Source organism: Rattus rattus, chromosome 12 (assembly GCF_011064425.1).
Source record: "Rattus rattus isolate New Zealand chromosome 12, Rrattus_CSIRO_v1, whole genome shotgun sequence".
NCBI classification, from domain to species: Eukaryota; Metazoa; Chordata; class Mammalia; order Rodentia; family Muridae; genus Rattus; species Rattus rattus.
In genome coordinates, this window is record NC_046165.1 from 90,359,330 (window position 1) to 90,378,966 (window position 19,637).

Sequence of the window (19,637 nt, forward strand, 5' to 3'; positions counted from 1 at the left end):
ATTCAAGAACAGAATGGTCTACAGAGCGACTCAGAGAACTGCCAGGAATATGGACACAGTTAAACCTTGTCTCAGATCTCAAGGCTTCCATAACTCTTGTTATGGTTTGAAAATAAAGTTGCCGACAAGTTGAAAACTTGATCAATCCCTGTCGATCCAGTCCCTGAGCAGTGACTGATCGTCAGGGTGCTGGCTTTACTGGAGGTTTGTTCATCCTTGAACACACTAGTAACTGGACTACTAGAGGGTCTGTAACTGGAGACAACAAATCACACACTGTGCCTTTGAAGGGTATGCTGCCTGCTACCCTTCTCGTCACTGATCCTCTGCTTCATGGCTGCCCTGGGACAAACAACTCGTCTTCAAACACGCAGATACACACAGCCAGATGCAAAACATCAGACTTGTGGTTTCCCCCAGGCCCTGTGCTCAGGGATACGGGAAACTGGCTACAAGTCACAATTAACAAGTAGTTCAATTGCAAAGGTGGTAGGTCACCAGGTAACAACCTCATCCCACTCCAGCCTCTTTGCATGCCCTCTCTAGCACAGCACCTGAGTAGTCCAGCACCTTAGCACTAGAAGCTGATACCTGAGAGACAGGCACTGTACTCGGTTCATAAAGAACGCGCTCCATTTCTGCTGTTGGAGTCTTTGAAAGATCAAGACCAGGGGCTGAGTGCAGTCTCCTCCCCATGCCATCTGCAGAACCTAAGGAGGAAAACAGAAACAAGTTGAAGCCATCTCTCGTCTAGAATCTGAGCCTGGAAGAACAAACATGGAGTTCTCTCCTTAAGTAATTAAAATGCATCTCTGAATTCGGTGGAGAAGTATGCTCCTTGAATCTATAAACACCAAATTTCACCATATAGATAAATTCCTATTGGCCACAAAAATCAAAACTATTGAAGACATTTTCAGGAAAGGAGCTGTCAGGACAGCCAGCTGAATATGTCACCCATCAACATTTCTCCTTTAGGAATAGAATGAGCTTTGTTTTCAGAATCAGGCCCAGTACTTGTAATCTGTAAAGGAAACTATCTGACACAGTGACCTGCTCTAACAGAGTGTGACAAGAAAGGAAATGGTATCTCCAGTTTGGTTCAGAATTTAAACGATCATAGCTATTGTAAATCAAACTTTCTTTGATGTAATAGGGAAATGAGCTCCAGAGGCTTGAGATGGCGTTTAACCAGAATTGAAACTTAAGTCTTTCAATGTTAAGCACAGTATTTTCTTAGCTTCTGATGCCCTCCCATTCTCTCTCTGAGCAGGATCACTTCAGGAATATTTAGCATGTGTAATATTCTGTTATCCCACTTACTCCTAGCTTTTCCCAATCACTTAAATTATAATCAACCATCAATACTGCTTTAAACTGGATTTATGAACTCCCCCACAAGGAGTATCCCCAATCCAACTAATTATGTCATGAAAATGTGCCTACCCTTGACCTACATTTGGTGTGTGTGTGGGGGGAGGAAGGTATGGATGGATGGATGGATATGATACTTTGATATATGTATCGAGAGAGAGAGAGAGAGAGAGAGAGAGCGCTTAAGTATACTGTCGATGTCAGTGCTTGGATTAGTTATTTTAAAAATTCCTGTTACTTAATGCATTGATTCTCACAATCGTACTGATTCATCTGAGAGCTTTAAAAGTTATACCTATTAGTTTAGTGGTATAACACTTGACTAACATACATGAAGCATTGGGGGTTCAAGCCTTAGTAGGTAGAAAGGGGGAACAGACACGCAAACACGTAAAACACCAACTTCTTGGTGTTTGCTTTGTTTTTTGGAGACAGGGTTTCTCTGTATAGCCCTGGCTGTCCTAGAACTTGCTCTATAGACCAGGCTGGCTTTGAACTTGGAGATCTACCTGTCTTAGCCTCCGAATGCTGGGACTAAAGGTGTGTACCACCACTGACTGGCAGGAATTTTTACTTTAAAAGGCTGTCCAACAAATAAATAATTTAAAAATGTAGGCTGCTGTAATGGCACACAACTGCAGTCTCAGTACTTGTGAGGTGGAGGGAGAAGGATAAAGGAGTTCAAATTGTTTTTTAATAAATGGCTTAGAAATTAAGAGCACTGAAGACCTAGGTTTAATTCTCATCACCAACTTATTAATTCATAGCCATCTATAACTTCTGTTCTAGGGAACATGGCTCCCGCTTCTGCCCTCCACAGGTGCTGCACACATGTAGGACACAGACACACGTGCTGACTGCTCCAGGTTGTCCACTGCACACTGCCCCCATGCTGAGACGCACACACGTACACACATACTAAATGAATGTTTCATTTGTCTTCTGTATTGTTTAATTATTTTAAGTGTATACATGTTACATACATATGTCTGTGTATCACTTGCATGCAGTAGCCACAAAAGCCAAAAGAGGGCACTGAAGTTACAGACGGTTGTGAGTTGCCATGTGGTATTAGGAATTGAACCTGTGAGGGCACCCAGTGCTCTAAGCCATTAGGCCATCTCTCCAGTCCCATATAACATCCTTTCTTGATTTTATTTTTCTATGATCTTGGTGACTGAACCCAGCCTCATGCATGCTTAGGCTAATGCCCCACCACTGATGCACACCTAGAGGTCAACAATGTCCTTTGATCACAAACAGTTTTAACTTCGATATAGCATGGTTTATCTTTTTCCATCTATTGACTTTTTTCTTGGTGCCACATCTAAGAAATTGTTGTCAAATCCAAGTCTTAAAGCCTTTGTTTTTCCCCTCTGATTTTTATAATTTTTTTTTTTTTTTTTTGAGCTGGGGACCGAACCCAGGGCCTTACGCTTGCTAGGCAAGCGCTCTACCACTGAGATAAATCCCCAACCCCAATTTTTACAATTTTTACCTCTTAAATCTTTAGACTGAACAAACTCAAGTCACTTTCTAATTTTTTTATGGATATGAGTGTTTTGCCTGTATGTATATCTGTGTACCACATGTGTGTCTGGTGCCTGCAGAGAACAGAATAATGCATCAGATTCCCTACATCTGGAGTTACATGTGGCTGGAAGCCACCTTGTGGGTGCTGGAAATTGAACCTGCGTCCTCTCAAGGAACATTCAATGATTTTAACCACTGAGCCACCTCTCAATCCACACTAAATGTATGTTTAAAAAGAAACAATGTACTCCTAACATGTGCTGTGAAAGACACAAGAAGTGCACATGAGCAGAGCCTCTTTCAGTCTGTCAGCTTGCACAGCACGGCACGGCCCGAGCACCGGAAGTGCTAACTACAGCAACCAGCTCTTGTGTATCTACAGGCCGCTTAAACTGTCAAAGCACCGACTTGTAAGCAACGCATCGTACAGTTCTGTTACAAGAACTACAATGTGACTAGGCCCATTTTAGTTTATAATAATAATAATCTTATGAAAAAATTAAAGTATAGTGAGGAAGGAAACGTAGTGTGGAGGTGTTATAGCCACAGCAAAACGGGCCTTTTGTTGATGAAGTGCCAAGTAAATCACCATGGAAACTGGTACTAGGCACCTTGGGTTTAATTATAGCATTCATCTTTACTCTTTTTTTTGGTTCTTTTTTTTCGGAGCTGGGGACCGAACCCAGGGCCTTGCGCTTCCTAGGCAAGTGCTCTACCACTGAGCTAAATCCCTAACCCCTACTTTTTTTTAATGTATTAAATTTTTTCTTTTCTTGCTTTTTGAATTGTAAGCGTGGCTGACTTGAAACTCACTATGTATACTGGACTGGCTTGGAACACACAAGGATCTGTCTCCCTCTGCCTTCCAAGTGCTGAGATTACTTACCCCACCACATCTGGCCTGAAATTTTCTTAACAAACGCTACTTTCAATGTTTTAGTTCAACAACATGGATAAAATTATTTCTATGCAACTTGAAAGTACTAGAAAATTTAAAATATAGAAGAAAAACAGAGTTTATATAATTCTTCAGGAACTAATATGTAATAACCAGTGAGGTCATTTATCACTGAATATTTTGTTCATATGAAATGTCCAGGGGGACCAGTGTATACAGGAAACACTTGTGTGTACTTGGAGTAAGGAGAGGGAGGAGAGACAAGGGATAGGGCTGCTGCTAGAGCAGAGCTCTGTGGAAAGTGACAAAAACACTTTAAACTGGCTGTGGTGGGCGGCTAAGAGCACTGGCTGCTCTCGTAGAAGACCTAGGTTTGATTCCCAGCACCACATGGTAGCTCACAACCATCTGGGACTCCAGTTCCAGGGGATCCCATGTCCTGTCCTGGTCTGCAGGTACAAGGAATGCACATGGTGTACAGACATAACCAATAAAGTTAAAATAAAACTGGTGTGGTAGTTAGGATAGCATTTGCCTTGAGTTCCAGTACCCTACGAAACTGAGGCTAGAGGATCACCATGCATTTAAGGTAAGCTTGGGCTACATAATGAGTTCAATACCACGGTGAGACAGTCTCCAAACTGAGCCATCCCTCTAACCTCCTCCTACCTTTATGTAGATCATGTGAGCTGAATTCAAGTCTAAGACTTGTGCAGAAAATGCTTTACCCACTAAACCACCTCCTCAGCGCGATACTGTTATTTGTAAACGTTTAGTTTGAACTTAATGTTTGCATATCTTTTTCTCACATTAGAAGAAAGCATAGTGAAGTATATATTCCAGCTTCTCCTCATTCATGAAAATCTCCCTTTTAGCCTGTCTCATATGCCTAAACAGTACTTAGTAAATGCTATTATAAAGTCCACACTAGAATGCATATCAGAAATATCTTAATATGAACTCCTGAATCTATTTAATATCAAAGAAACATACGCAACAGTTCCTGGAAGAACCAGGGAGGGTCTTGATATTGCTAGCTTGGGAAAATTGCAAAATGCCATAGTGACGTGGTTTAGTGTAGCTATCCTTGTTGCAAGATGAACCTGAAGTCTGATTCTTGGATTAGTTTAACATCTAAAACACAGAAAAAGAAGACTCTTCTCAGACTTCCTCGTATTGTGTAACTCACTCTCAAAATCCTGTGAAGCAGTTCTTTGCACTATGTTCTGGAGAACCCACCAGCCAATACTTACGTAGTCATTTCCTTACAAGGAGGGAATTGCTCTCCCAATGATTATTCTGACCCAATTTCAATTCTGACCATGAAAAAGAATGCCTAGCCCTTGTCCTGAAGATCCTATGAGGAAAGCCAGAGGTTTCATTGCCTCTTGGTAAGCTAGCCATACCATACAGACCACCGCCCCACTCTGATCTTGTTCTCTGGCTTTCAGTTTTTACATGACCCCACCACTGGTTAGTTTTACCTGTTAGGCTAAGTGGCTGCCAGGCCACATCCTGTGACCTCCAATCAGAATAGCCAGTATGAGAAGAGGCCTGGAGACTGGCTTGGTAGAGAGACTCCAGTTCGGACGTCTCCTGCTCTGTGTCTTGGTTCCAGTGTGGATGCAAAAGGATAGGATTTCTTTCTGGATAGGTTACACATGTACGGGAATCATGGGAGGAGGACTTGACTCCTAGCCCAGGAGCCCTGTGTTTAACCTGAGAATCACAGAGCCTTGTGACATTTACCCAAGAATCCAAAGGCAAAGAAGTCCCCAAGCTGACACTACTGCCCAGCTCCGTGGGCCTAGTATCTGTCACTTGGGGTGGCTTTCCTTGGTATATGTCTGCCTCGGCCTGTCTGGGCTGTCTTCTCCTCAAGGCTTCACCATTAGGAAGCCCAGAGTCCATGGAAACAGAAGGATGCCCTGCAGGTTCTTCCCAGCAGGGCTGTCTTTCCCTGCCATCTGGAGAAGGGGGCTGGTTTACCCAACGAGAGTGTTCTTTTTCTGGACCCTGGGATAATGGAAGCATAAAGTCAGAAGGAGAAGAGCTCTTCCTTAGACCATTTGGCAAACTTCGATCCTGGGAACCTATAACATCTCTCATGGAAGTATTCTGAATCTTCTGGAACTGCTCTGCCAATGAGCGGACAAGTCCTTTTGTACTGGGGAACTCTGGCCTATAGGGCTCCTCACTGCCTCTGACCACTTTTGAAGCCAATGAAGTTTGGAGACTTTGGGCTTGGAGATGTTGGTTAAGTTTCTGCATGGGGTCAGCAGCATGAAGCACAGGTGAAGAAGCAGCAGACATTATAGGGTGGCAGGCACCGTAAGGGGGAACAGCAGGCTGAGCTGATGGACTTGAAGGACTGTTTAGGCTATGTATAACTCTCTCAGAAGTAGCTCCTCCTGCTGAATGTGACCAAGGCATCCCCATGGATATGTCAACAGGAGTCTTTCTTCCTTCCAACAGCTGATCTTGAGTTGTGTCTCTTCCTTCTTGGGGTGGGAATTTGCTACAACAGCTGTTGTCCTCCCTGTGACCTTGGAGCCTATCTTCAAGGGCATCAAATGGCAGGCATTCATGTTGAGAATTCATCTCAGTTCTACCTGTTGCTTTAGGTAAATCCTGCCTGTGAAATGCAGAGTGATGGACGCTGTCCACCTCAAAAGATGTCAGGAGCTTCAAGGCAGACCTCCCAGGAGGACTGTGCTGAGAAACAGGCTGAACAGGTGACGGTGAAACGAGCGGTGAGTGTGGCTCAGGGCAGGAAGCAGGTGAGTGGAAGAAAGGGGAAGTGGCGCCGAGCTCTGAATCCTTGCAGGGTTCCAGCTGTGTCTGCTGGCTTAGCAGTACTTGGAGCGGGACAGACTGTTCACTGAAACAGATGGAAAGAACCAGTCACACATCGGTGCCTTGACTAACAATAAACCTTCCAAAAAGGACAATTCATTCCACTCTGCTTCTAACTATTTACAGATATGATGAACAGAATAAGAAAGACAAACACAAACAAAGCCAACAGTTTACAGGTTCACAAAAGAAAAGAATGAAGTATCACCAAATCTGTATGTGTGTTATTAAGTCCAGTGTTGGCCAACATTCTTTACTACTTGCAATATCCCATTCCAATCACATTGTACTGGACAATTTAAAAAGATGCAAATTGCCAGGAAATGGTGGCACACTCATTTAGTCTCAGTACTCAGGAGGCAGAGGCAGGTGGATCTCTGAGTTTGAGGCTAACTTGGTCTTCAGAGCAAGTTCCAAGATAGCCAGTGCTACACAGAGAAACCCTGTCTCAAAGAACAAACAAACAAAAGATAAAAATTGCTTCTTCCACAAAAGGGGAAGTCTAAAAGCCACTCACACTGTACAACAAGTGTCCGGATGCTGTACAAGGGGATGCTGACACTCTAGGAGCCTATGGGACAGCTCAGTCAACAAACAAAGAAGAACTACTCCTGAACACGCGGTGACCTAGATTCCTGGTACACAGACACCAACTCTCACTGCACTCTGTACTCAGATGTCTCCTCGCAGTGATGGAACAGGGCTCTGCTAACACTGAGGCATCAGATACACTGCATTTGCTTAATTCTTACTGTTTTATATTTATGACAAAGAAAAATGCACCCTTCCAGGGAACTTCAACCTTTCCAACTTTAGAGTTTCAGATAAGGATTAAGAAACTGGCAATCTATAACTGGAGTGCTTCAAACCCCAACTCTTTTAAGTATGGGCTCAATGCTGAAATAAGTTTGGGGCCTGAAGCGTCTCGGGCTTCAGCTTTCAGGGCTAAATGTGCCCAACCCATCTATGAGTGTTCCAAAATCTGAAAGAAGAAAAAAAAGAAATCTGAGCTGGGTATGGCAGAGCAAACCTCTAATCCTGGCATTCAGGAACCAAAGACAGGAAGACTATAGTAACTTAAGAGACCTACACAGTCTACCTTGCAAGTCCCAGGTCAGCTAAGCAACCCTATCTCAAAAAATAAAGAGAAAAAGACAGAGGGAAGGAAATGGAATGGAGGAAGGGAAGGGGGAGAGACAGAAAGACAGACACAGAGAAAACAGAAAGAGAAAGGCAGAGACAGACAGATAAGAGAGACAGAGACAGAGACAGACAGACAGTGACTTAGTTCTGGTCTCAAGACATTTTAGATAAGGAATACTCAAACTGTATATCACAAATGTTTGTGGGTTTAGTCACCCAGTCACTCTTGTAACATGAATGTGATACTTTTTTTTAAAGATTTATTTATTTTATGTACGTGCACTGTACACACACTGCCATTGTCTTAAGACACACCAGAAGAGGGCATCGGATCACATTACAGATGGTTATGAGCCACCATGTGGTTGCTGGGAATTGAACTCAGGACCTCTGGAAGAGCAGTCAGTGTTCTTAACCACTGAGCCATCTCTCTAGCCCATGAATGTGATACTTTAATCAAAACGTGGCCTAGCTATGTAGTTCAATTGATAGAGTGCTGGCCCAACATGCAGGATGCCTTGGGTTCAACCTGAGTAGTGTTAAACAGGCCTATAATACTAGCACACCAGAGGCAAAAGAAAGATCAGGTATTCCAGAGCCTAGTAAGCCTAGGCTATAAGAGACTGCTTCTCAAAAGGTAGGAAAAGGGGAGGGAAGAGAGGAAGGAGGAGGAGAGGAAGGAAGGAGGGAGGGGGAAGGAGGAAGGGAGGAGGGAGGAGGGAGGAAGGAAGGGAGGAGGAGGAAGGAAGGGAGGGAGGGAGGGAGGGAGGAAGGAGGAGGAGGGAGGGAGGAGGAGGGAGGAGGAGGGAGGGAGGGGAGGAAGGAAGGAGGGAGGGGAGGGAGGAGGGAGGGAAGGAGGGAGGGAGGGAGGGAGGAGGAGGAAGAGAGGAGGAGGAGGAGGAGGAGGGAGGAGGAGGAGGGAGGGAGAGACGGGAAGAAGGGAGAAACTACTATCTCATCACGTAATTATAAAGAAATAAAACTTGGCTCTGATCTGAACCCAGGTAAATGTTCAAAAATTTTAACAAACATAATGGAGCTGACGGTTAGAAGACAATAGAGGCAGAGAATGTGTAGCTTCCTGGTACAATGCTTGCCTAGTCGTATATTCAAGTTCCTGGGTTTTATTCCCAGCAACACATACATTTACACGCACACACAGAAAAGTGTTCTACTTTTACTATAGTTATACCCCTAAAATGTGGGAACTACCCCAGTACCTATTGGGACTCTCTCCTTGTCCTGACCTTAGAGAAGCAAACAAAGAAAATCTGTGTGTCTCTTCCTATAGTTTAATCAAAGCAAGAAAAACTGGTTATTTTCTCTGTGATGGGAAACATTGAAATCCCAAATTAAATGCTTACTACAGGGGGCTGGAAAGATGGCTCAGTGGTTAAGAGCACTGACTGCTCTTCCAGAGGTCCTGAGTTCAATTCCCAACAACCACATGGTGGCTCACAACCATCCGTAATGAGATCTTCTGGTGCCCTCTTCTGGTGTGTCTGAAGACAGCTATAGTGTACTCACATATATAAAACATATAAATCTTTTTTAAAAAAGCTTACTACAACAACATGAGAGGTATGCCATGTATAGGAACATAATAAATACAGATATAACATTCATGTTGCTACACAAATCCAGGAAATTTGGGTAGCTTGTTATTTTGTACTGTTTTGCATCTTTCTAGGAATTATTGAGGAAAGGACCATCTGTACAATGAGCTTCTGTATGTCTGACCTTAGAGAAGAAAACCTTAGTGGTATAGCTTTCTATGATCCCGGGTAGTGAAGAAGGCAAGAGGTCTTGCTATGGAGACCCATGGTCACTTCCTCCCCATGTCCATAAGCTACTTCGGTTCTCAAGCACTACCTGGTCGGCTGAGGGAGGCCGCCCCCCTGTGATGGGAGAGAGGCTGAGGGCTGCACCGGTTGCTGCGATGATGGCTGCTGCTGCATGCGATCCTGCAGGCTTCGAGCTTTTCGAATACTGATTTGCAACTTCTTATCGACTAGGGCTCTGCTGTGCGTGCTAGAGCTGGCATCATGCAGGGTAAGTCTTAGTTTAGCTAAAATGCAAAAGAAAATATAGCAGAAACAACACAAAATACAAACAAAAATAAAAGAACAAAAACTAAACTAAAACCAAGCAAAGATAGGCGGTAAAACAAAATTCGCAGCAGGAATGCAAGGCATGGACTATGCATGCGCTGTCGAGCGCGGAACCAGCTCTGGCTCCAGGAAACGTTCATGAAAGCCACACAGGCCAAACAAGTTAATTAAAACTGAAACAAACAAAACACTAAAGGAAAGAAAACAAACTTAAGAGGAGCCAGGAAGGTAAACCAGCACGGGGAGGCTGCCCCCCATCTTCTCCCTGACCTGTCTGACTCCGGGCCCCACGCTCTGCTCCCAACTCCCCCTTTCTGATGGCCAGTGGCAAAAGTAAGGTCCAAACTGAACCTGTCTTTACAGAGCGCAGCTTCATGGGGCCACATTTAAGAGTCAGGTACCAATTCTAAGCCTAACCCCTTGCTGTTTCAGTATGGGACTGCATACCAGAAAGGCAGGGGAGGAGCAAAAAAAAAAAAAAAAAAGAGTAGTACAATGAAAAGTTACTGCCTAGGGAGACAGAGGCAGTCTCTTCAGTTTGTCTACTCATTAGCCGGTGACTAGAGAGAGCGCAGGCTACCTTGGAGCTGCTCTGACTAGAGAGAGTGCAGGCTACCTCGGAGCTGCTCTGACTAGAGAGAGTGCAGGCTACCTCGGAGCTGCTCTGACTAGAGAGAGCGCAGGCTACCTCAGAGCTAGTCTGACTAGAGAGAGAGCAGGAGCTGACTTTATTTGGGTTAGAGTCCATCTGTAGTTCCCTGTTGAGTCTGTTCCTGTAAACGTCCACAGACCACAGTGACACCACCAGGGACATTTTGAAATCTCAAGGGGAAAGAGAGCTAACTGGCCTCTACTTGAGAACTCAAGAGACATTAAAAACTGTCCCTGTGGCCATCTGCCTGACGACACTGTCCGTACTGCGGAGTTAGTGAGGATGCGCCACAGCCATAGCGGTTGAGTTACTTACAGATAGCTTCGTTACAGAGAGCCAGAGCGGCAGCACAGTCTCCCTCTTGCTCCAGATGCAGCGACTCTTCAAATACTGAATTTGCCTCTTGCAAGGACCTTTCAAAGCCGTCACTCCTCCCTGAAAGGGCCAGCACTTTCATTTTTATTATAATTAATTCCAACTTCTCCTATGAACTGTTTCTTTTCTTTGGGACACATAGCCTTGCTGTTAGCTACTGGTCTACTTTTTACCTGCCTGCCCATTGCTATTAATTAGCCTTTAGAACAACTAAGGCACCCATTTTTGCCTTACCTGAGATCTAACCAAGGCCAGAAAAGGCGAGGGGGGGGGAGTGGAGGTGGGGGCGCCATATGAGTACCATACTACTATTACAACTCTAATACCTGTTCGGAGAACAAAGTATTGTCCAAAAGGACTCTCGTGCCTAGAACTGAACTTCCTCCACGAAATACCAGGACACTCCTTGTCACTTCCTGCTGTGACCACAGTGTGACTTACTATTCTGTGGAGTCGCCCTCGCTGCTTCTCATAGCGAGCTTCAAATCCCTCTTCACCACCAGTCTGTCAGTACACCTCTGGGCCTTGAGATTGTCTACAGTTTCTACTTCAATAAGTCTACCATAGCACTGAACTGCATTTGTTGTTACATAAACTGATCTTTCTTTAGCAATGAAAAGTTTTTACTTTTATCATGCCTCACTCACCGAAAGTATCCATCTCTAAAAAGCCACCTCTCATATAACAACATAGGATATTTCTCCCAACTCCCACAGTGCATGTGGGGCAAAGGAGCTACAAAAGAACAGTGACAGACGAAAGGACTAAGAAGTACAGTAAAGACACTTTCATGAAGGACTGTCAGATGTCCTTGCCTTCTAGTCATCTCTAACCATAAACTGGGAGGAAGTTATATGTTACTTCACCTACGATTGGAATTGACATTGAGCCTTCACATGTCACAGGGGCTGGAAGAATGAAATGTCAGGCCAGTTATGACGGCACATGCCTGTTATCCCCAGTGCTCTAGAGGCGGAGGCAGGAGGATCCCTGATCTACACAGCAAGTTAGAAGCCAGATAGATAGTTCATGGTTCCATAATGAGATCATATCTCAAAAAATCAAAACAACAGAAAAGAAATAAAATGAGATGAGCTGGGATTAAACGTCTGAGTCATTTGTCTTCGTGTCACCAGGGCCCTATCCGCAGCTTCCATACATGGACAAGGTAAGAAAGGCTCCATCAGAACTTAACTAATTCAATTCCTACAGCATTGAGCTTCTAGAAAGCAAAAAGACAGTGGAAAGCCGGTTGGTTCTGAAAACCTTGGCAGTCACTTTCTATCCCATCTCTACATCTCTCATTTCCCCCAGGCCTAGACCCGAAGCTCTTTCATTATGATTGGAATCAACTGGGTCTAAACATCGTTACAATTAGAGGTGGTAGCTTGGGGGAAAAGAAGGGCCAGGCATGGAGGCACACATATAATCACAGCACTTCAGAGGCCCAGGCATGTCAGAGTTCTCAAGACCTAGCAAACTACAGCCACTGAGCCAGTGCAGCGGATTTAGCCTTCAGCAGTCATCTGCAGTCTCCGCACCCCAGGCTGGGCTCTTACGCTCATCAATACCGGATAATGAAACACGATGAACAGGACTCCTATTCAACTCTAATGCATGGTGGAATTAAGAGAGGAAGAAAAAGACAAGGACAAGGATGGTAAGATCCCCCTTTCAGTAGAAAGGTAACTGTAAACTAAGGAACGGTGGCACATGTTGTCGTCTCAGCACTTGCAAGAAGAATGGCCACACATGTGAGAATGTCCTGATCTACAAGGAGAGCTCTCTGGGCCAGCCGAGGCCCAAGAGTGATGAAACCTGGTCTCAAAAAAAAAGGGGGGGGGGATGAAAAGGTAGCTGAGGTGATAAAGCATTTGTCTTGCAAGCATGAGAACCTGAGTTTCATTCCCAACACACACTGAATAAAGCCAGGTAGGAGTGTGCATTTGCAATCCGAGCACTGGGGAGGCAGAGGTAGTCTACTCAGGCAGGTTCCAGAATAAAGAACATATCCCAGAGGACGAAGAAAAAAAGGTAGACAATATCCAAGGTTGTCCTCTGGCTTCCACATGCACTCAAACATACATGTGCACTATGCACATACAAACACATAAACACAGAACTATATAAAATTGAAACATCAAACTGTTAAGACTTGAGTTCAAAACGAAAAACTGATTACTGAATATAGAAACAGCTAAGAAGAATTGAAATTTTAAAGCCTTTTTCTTTTTGGTTTTGTTTGTTTATTTTGTTTTGTTTTGTTTTTGAGACAGAGTTTCTCTTCCCTAGCTGTCCTGGAACTGGTTCTGTAGACCAAACTAACCTTGAACTCAGGGATCTCGCCTTGCCTCGCCTTGCCTCGCCTTGCCTTGCCTCGCCTCCTATGTGCTGGAACTAAAGGTGTGTGCCACCACACCAGGCTTTAAAACCCATTTTGAAACAAGCACAACAAATAACATGAGAAATAGAAGACAAAAATTGTACTTAGTCAAAAGAAAGTAGAGGGCGGGTAACTGGCTCAGGTGTAGAGACCATGGCAAGGGTGAGGCCCTGAGTTCAATCCCCAATATCACAAAAAGAAAAGACAAGACCACAGTAAGGTTAGAAGAAAAGCTGTCCCCAATTGAGACTACTTAGTCCAAACGGCTGCTTTAAGTGTGCAAAGAACTGAGGAAAAGCAGCTAGTCCAAGGGTAGTAAATCCTAGACTTCATGCTGTGTGATCAGCAGATTCCGAGTAATAAGAGCAATGAATTCATTTTAGAGAAAGAAAAATAATCAGGTAAATGTTTCAAAGCCTGTATAAAGAAGATCACCTCAAGCTGCTAACTCCTGTTTGAAGACGAGTCTCTTGCAGTGTGATAGCCTAAAGCCGAGTTGTTTCTGTCTTTGGTTGGGGTAAGTAACCAACATGGGGCAGCTGGGAACGTTTAAGTCCATGCATTTTATCTAAGATCTAGGAGCGAGCTGTCATGGGATCAAAAGTTAATCATGGATGGGTGTGGTGGTAGAAAGCTGCCTTCCCAGTTACCTGGGAGGCGAAAGCAGGAAGACAGGAGTACAAGGCCTCCCTGGGTAACAAAGGGAGAACCCTATTTGGAAAACAACCCCAATCCTAAAACCAAAACGAAAACAAAACTAGCCAATCACGGCCTGGGCTACCGTTCAGCCAGCCCGCCTGGCGCACTCACTGCCTCAGGCTCCGGCTCCATCTCCAACAGGAGGTGGCCAGCAGAGGGCATCAGAAGCCCTAGGACTGGAGCTGCAGATGGTTGTGGGCCACTATGTGGGTGCTGGGAATCGAACCTGAACTTCTCTAGAAGATCAGCCGTGCTCTCAACCACTAAGACATCTCTCCAGCCGATAATCTTCAGGCTTTTAGTGGATGTTCCTAGTAGTGCTCTCTCCAATCAATCAGTTTCTCAATTCCAAACTTAGCTCTTATTACAGTGGTTGAACTGAGATAAAATCAAATATTGCTAAACCGTGGATTTCCAAGTGTGGGTGTTATGTTTTGCCTTTTCTCTCTGTCCCCATTACCTACAACCAAATTCTCACAATTACCCTGATTCTGTAGTTCATCCAAGTCCATGTATCGGCTAGGATGGGGATTAAATCCTTTAGCAGCCTCTAATTCCTTCTCCCGTTTCTTTCGAAGTTCCTGTTCCTGGGCCCGCCTGGCCACTTCTTCCTGAAGTTCATCCAACTCACTTTTAGAGGTGATCTCCCCATCTGAGATAGAAGAAAGATAAATTACAACCCTTCCACAATCAAGCTGAATTATCTGTCTAGCTTATGGTCACAATGCCATTTTTCCTTTGGAACTCTTGCTTTCCAGCTGTGTTTTGGATGTTCCTTCTTTATTAGGTTTAGAGAGAATACAGGCTATGAATAATGATGATGTTGACAACATATTTTCGACATCTCATGAATGGTAACAGTGTAACTCCTAATAAAGTATTTTCAATATACTAAGAACAACTTTAAAAGCATTTTTTACATACATTTTTTCCTTTATTTCTCTCAAGTGATAAGGTAAAGGGGACACGGGTTATCCTTTTTAGAAGAAAATGAAACTGAGACACAGAAAGGTAACACAATGGCAAATGGTAGAGCTGATGTCAGTCAAGTATGTCAAACTGAGCTGGGACTGTTGGCACAAGCCCATGATCCCAGCTGTTGCAGATGGTGGTGGAAGAGGGTAAAAGCCCAAGGCCTACATGGTTCCTAGAATAAATTCAAAGCCAACCTAGATCACTTCGTGAGACCTTGGCTCAGAAAGTATCTGATGTGGTACTAATACCTGTGAAGCTAGCACTAGGGACACTGAAACAAAGGAACTGCCCTGAGTTCAAGGCCTGCCTGAGCTATAACATTAGTTTCAGACCAGTACAGACTACACAGAGAGAGCCTGTCTCAGAACCAAATCAATAGCAGAAAGGATGCAGGAATAGAGCTCAGTGACAGAACACTTGCTTAACATATTTGGTCCCCAAACTCCTGGGTTCAATTCCTGGTACTAAAAAAAAAAAAAAAAAAAAAAAAAACATTAGTCGGTTTTCTTTCTCTTCATTTCCACCATCTGTTTAAATCAATTTGTAAAATATCCACAGTGAGGACTTGATGAACCTAAATAGATTGAGAATTATATACATGATAAATCAAGTAAAAGTGTGAGGGATAAAATAGTATGCATAGTGTGACTTCAATGTTAATAGTTTTATATAATATATATGTATGTATATGTATATATAATAATATATGTATGTATATGGTGCTAACACTGACTCATTCAGTCTCAGGAAGTAAAAGTCAGCTATTGAATTGTTGGCACAAATTTCTTTCTATAGCTCAGTTTCTTTCTCTTTTGGTTTGGGGGGGCACGCGCACAAGCACATGAGGACACACACACTTCTTCATGTGTGGACACTGTGCATATGTGACTAAAAGAGTTGTCACCATTTGCCAAATATCTTTTTCCTATCAGAAGATTCTATTCTGTCCACCTGACCCAGAAGCGAGGACTAACAGGGCAAACAATAAGACGCAATTTTTATTATCCTGAAAAGGTGCCACCTTTCTGAAGAAAATAGAAGTGGTAGTCGGTTCATCCACATTCACAAGTTTTTAAAGTAATGGTACTGTACGTAAAACAAATTAAAATGTGAACAGGACAGTATATAATTTTATAGGAGCTGGCATCTCTCTGCCTAGCAAGTGTCAGTACACACACACACACACTACATACATACATACATACACGCACACATGCGCACATGCACACTCACACACTACACACATACATGCATGTGCATGCACACGCGCGCGCGCGCGCGCACACACACACACACACACACACACACACACACACACACACACACACACACCATGGCTTGCCCGAATGTCTTAACAAAAATTTGTTAAAGAATTTTGTGGAAATGAGCAGGAAATAGAGTGCACGATGGTAAAAATGGTTTCATTCTTTAGAAGCATAAGTTCTAGGGCTTTCCTTCATATAGGCAACCTCTTGAGAAATGAATTCCTCAGTGATTTCTGTTGTGAGCTGTGATACAACAGAGACATATCACGTTACAACCCAATATCAGTCCTTCCTCTCCTCTCAGTACCTGCCTCACACGAATCCTCCCCACATTTCACCTTCCCCTTCTCTTTGGAAAAGAGGAAGCACCCTCTAGGAGTACCCCCCACTAATAAATACAACACCCCCTATACCCCACACATCAAGTCACTGCAGGACAAGGCACCTCCTGGGAATAAAAGAAGATTCCCAGCTCCAAGGCCCAGAAATCATCTTCAACAAACTCATAGAAGAAAATTTCCCTAACCTAAAGAAAGAGACCTAAAAAGGTACAAGAAGCTTACAGAACACCAAACAGATTAGATTAGAAATGAAAATCCCCTGCCACATAATAATTAAAACACAAAATATACAGAACAAAGAAAGAGTTATAAAAGCAGCAAGGGAAAAAAGGCCAAGTAGCATATAAAAGCAGACCCATTAGAATTATATGCGATTTCTCATCTGAGACTCTGAAAGGGCCTGGGCAGAGGTCTTGAAGACCCTAAGATATCAGCCTAGAATACTATACCCAGTAAAACTTCAGTCACCACCAATGAAGAAACCAAGTTCCCACTTTTTTATTACTGCTCCTGCATACTCCTTTCCACCTAACTCTAAGGACCATTCATAACTATCAATCTACTGGTAAATGAGACTATGACATAGAGGCAAGGGTGGGCAAACCTGAATTGCTAATTCATATTTTGCCCACACGTCTGTGTTGTATCACAGCTCACAACAGAAATCACGGAGGAATTAATTTCTCAAGAGGTTGCCAATACAAAGGAAAGCCATAGAACTTATGCTTCTAAAGAATGAAACCATTTTACCACCGTGCACTATATTTCTGTTCCTCCTCATTTCCACAAAATTCTTTAACAAATTTTTGTTAAAACATTCAGGCAAGTCATGGAAAATAAAAACTAGAGAAACTGAGAGAAAGAAGCTGAAAAGCTGGGCTGGAGAGATGGCTCAGCAGTTAAGAGCACGCGACTGCTCTTCCAGAGGTCCTGAGTTCAATTCCCAGCAACCACATGGTGGCTCACAGCCATCTGTAATGGGATCTGATGCCCTATTCTGGTGTGTCTGAAGACAGCTACAGTGTGTACTTATATATAATAAATAAATAAATCTTTAAAAAAAAAAAAAAAGAAGAAGAAGAAGCTGAAAAGCCTCCACACTTAAGACTTGGGATGGCTGTGCTTGGATGGTATGTGTACTCACTGGTAGGCGTGGGTCAAACTTGACTACTACCCCTAGTATATCCACTTTGCTTTTTGAGACATGTTCTCTCAGCAGGACCTGAGACTTGCTGATTCAACTTTGGCTGGACTACACAGTGAGCTCCATGGATATGTCTCCCCAGCATGCTGGGAACTGAACTCAGGTCTTCATAGTGTTTAACAAGCACTAACTAGGGCTGGAGAGATGGCTCAGAGGTTAAGAGCACGGACTGCTCTTCCAGAGGTCCTGAGTTCAATTCCCAGCAACCACATGGTGGCTCACAACCATCTGTAATGGGATCCAATGCCCTCTTCTGGTGTGTCTGAAGACAACTACAGTGTAGTTGTATATGATAAATAAATTAAACAAAAAAAAAAAAAAAAAAACAAGCACTAACTGTTCTCTAGCATACACATTACATTTTAAAGGAATTCTCAAACAACTGTCTACTAGTTGAAGTATGATCAAAAAAGTTGATTCCCAAATAGACCTGGTGGTCAAATCCAGCTCCCCGAATCCTGTTTACCTGAGAAAGGTTGGGTCTCTGTCCAGCCAGTCACGGGTGCTGTGGAGTCTACTTCCAGGATGCTACTGCTGTGAGACTTTGGGATATGACGCCAAGAAGGAACAAACCCAACAGCTCTCTTTGTGCTTTGATCCCTTTAAAAGAGAATCCAAAGTATAAAAAATTTCAAACAGTGGCTTCTAACAACATTCCTAAGACTAAAATCCAAAATAGAAAGCAAACATCACAAAAGTGTGAGAACCAAGGATCATGGATCAAAACCATAACACAGCCACTCCTGAGGCTGAGGCAGAGAAATAAACCTAGGAATACCAGGCTTAAGCATCAAGAAGTTGATCAAGAATTCCTCTCAGTCCTGGGTTGGTCCCCAGCTCAAAAAAAAAAAAAAAAAAAAAAAAAGAATTCCTCTTTTGTGGGGGAGGGAGGTAGGAGAGCCAACTTCTGTAATATACATTGCATTGATTGGTAAATTCTCTATTTATGCTCATTAAAGACTCTGGGGAGGAATATGATAGAGAATGCCCTGAATCCCAGCACACAGGTGGATATCTGTGAGTTTAAGGACAGCCTGGTCCATAAGGTGAATTCCAGGCCAACTAAAACTATAGAGAGAAATTCTGTCTCAAAAAACAAAAAGAAGGAAGGAAGGAAGGAAGGGGGGGAGGGAGGGAGGGGGGGAGGGAGGGAGGGAGGGAGGGGAAAGAGAACCAAGAGAAGAAAGAACATTGTGGGGGTGAGGAGGGCCTGTCTAGTCTCCGTGAAGTTCCCTGTCCTAGGCAGACAGGCTCACTAACTCTACAGCTAACAGAAAGAAAAATAGCAAGCTGCTATGAGAGTCAAAAACATTGTGTCCTTAGACTGCTAGGATGGCTCAGTAGTGAAAGGTGCTTGCCACATGGCCTTGACCTGAGATCAAACCAAGGAACTCAAGTGGTAGGAGAAAAAGGACTTCCATAAGTTGTCCTCTGAGATTCATATTCATTCTCTCTCTCTCTCTCTCTCTCTCTCTCTCTCTCTCTCTCTCTCTCTCTCTCTCTCTCTCTCATTTAAATATAATTTCACTAAAACCAAACAAATCAAAATAAAATAGTGTATCCTTAAGAACAGTTACTAAGTAGCAGACAAGGCTATTATTGCTTATACCACAATGTACAAATGTCTACAATAGAAAAAGTAAATAAAAGGTCACCCACAGAAAGGTCAGAAGAGAACCCTCTACCTGGACTCTCTCAGCGGGAGCTTCAGCTGGCTGCTAGGCTTCTCCAGCCAACTTCTGCTGGAGGATTGGAAGCCCCAGTTTGATGGCATTATTTATTTGCTGTTATTTTCTCTTTTACTTGGAAGCCTCAGCCAAGGAATGCT

The 19,637-nt window shown here is 43.5% G+C and overlaps 1 protein-coding gene across 1 annotated transcript in view; it reads right to left on the reverse strand.

Annotated features, from left to right (window-relative positions):
* The window catches only part of Usp54 (ubiquitin specific peptidase 54), a 71,282-nt gene that overhangs the window by 6,620 nt on the left and 45,025 nt on the right, over positions 1–19,637 (reverse strand). The window contains exons 15-20 of the mRNA XM_032917446.1: positions 18,276–18,409; positions 14,509–14,676; positions 10,883–11,002; positions 9,677–9,872; positions 5,290–6,686; positions 592–710 (exon numbers count right to left, since the gene is read on the reverse strand). Coding sequence (XP_032773337.1) covers positions 592–710; positions 5,290–6,686; positions 9,677–9,872; positions 10,883–11,002; positions 14,509–14,676; positions 18,276–18,409 — 2,134 coding nt within the window. The remainder of the gene's footprint in view (positions 1–591; positions 711–5,289; positions 6,687–9,676; positions 9,873–10,882; positions 11,003–14,508; positions 14,677–18,275; positions 18,410–19,637) is intronic.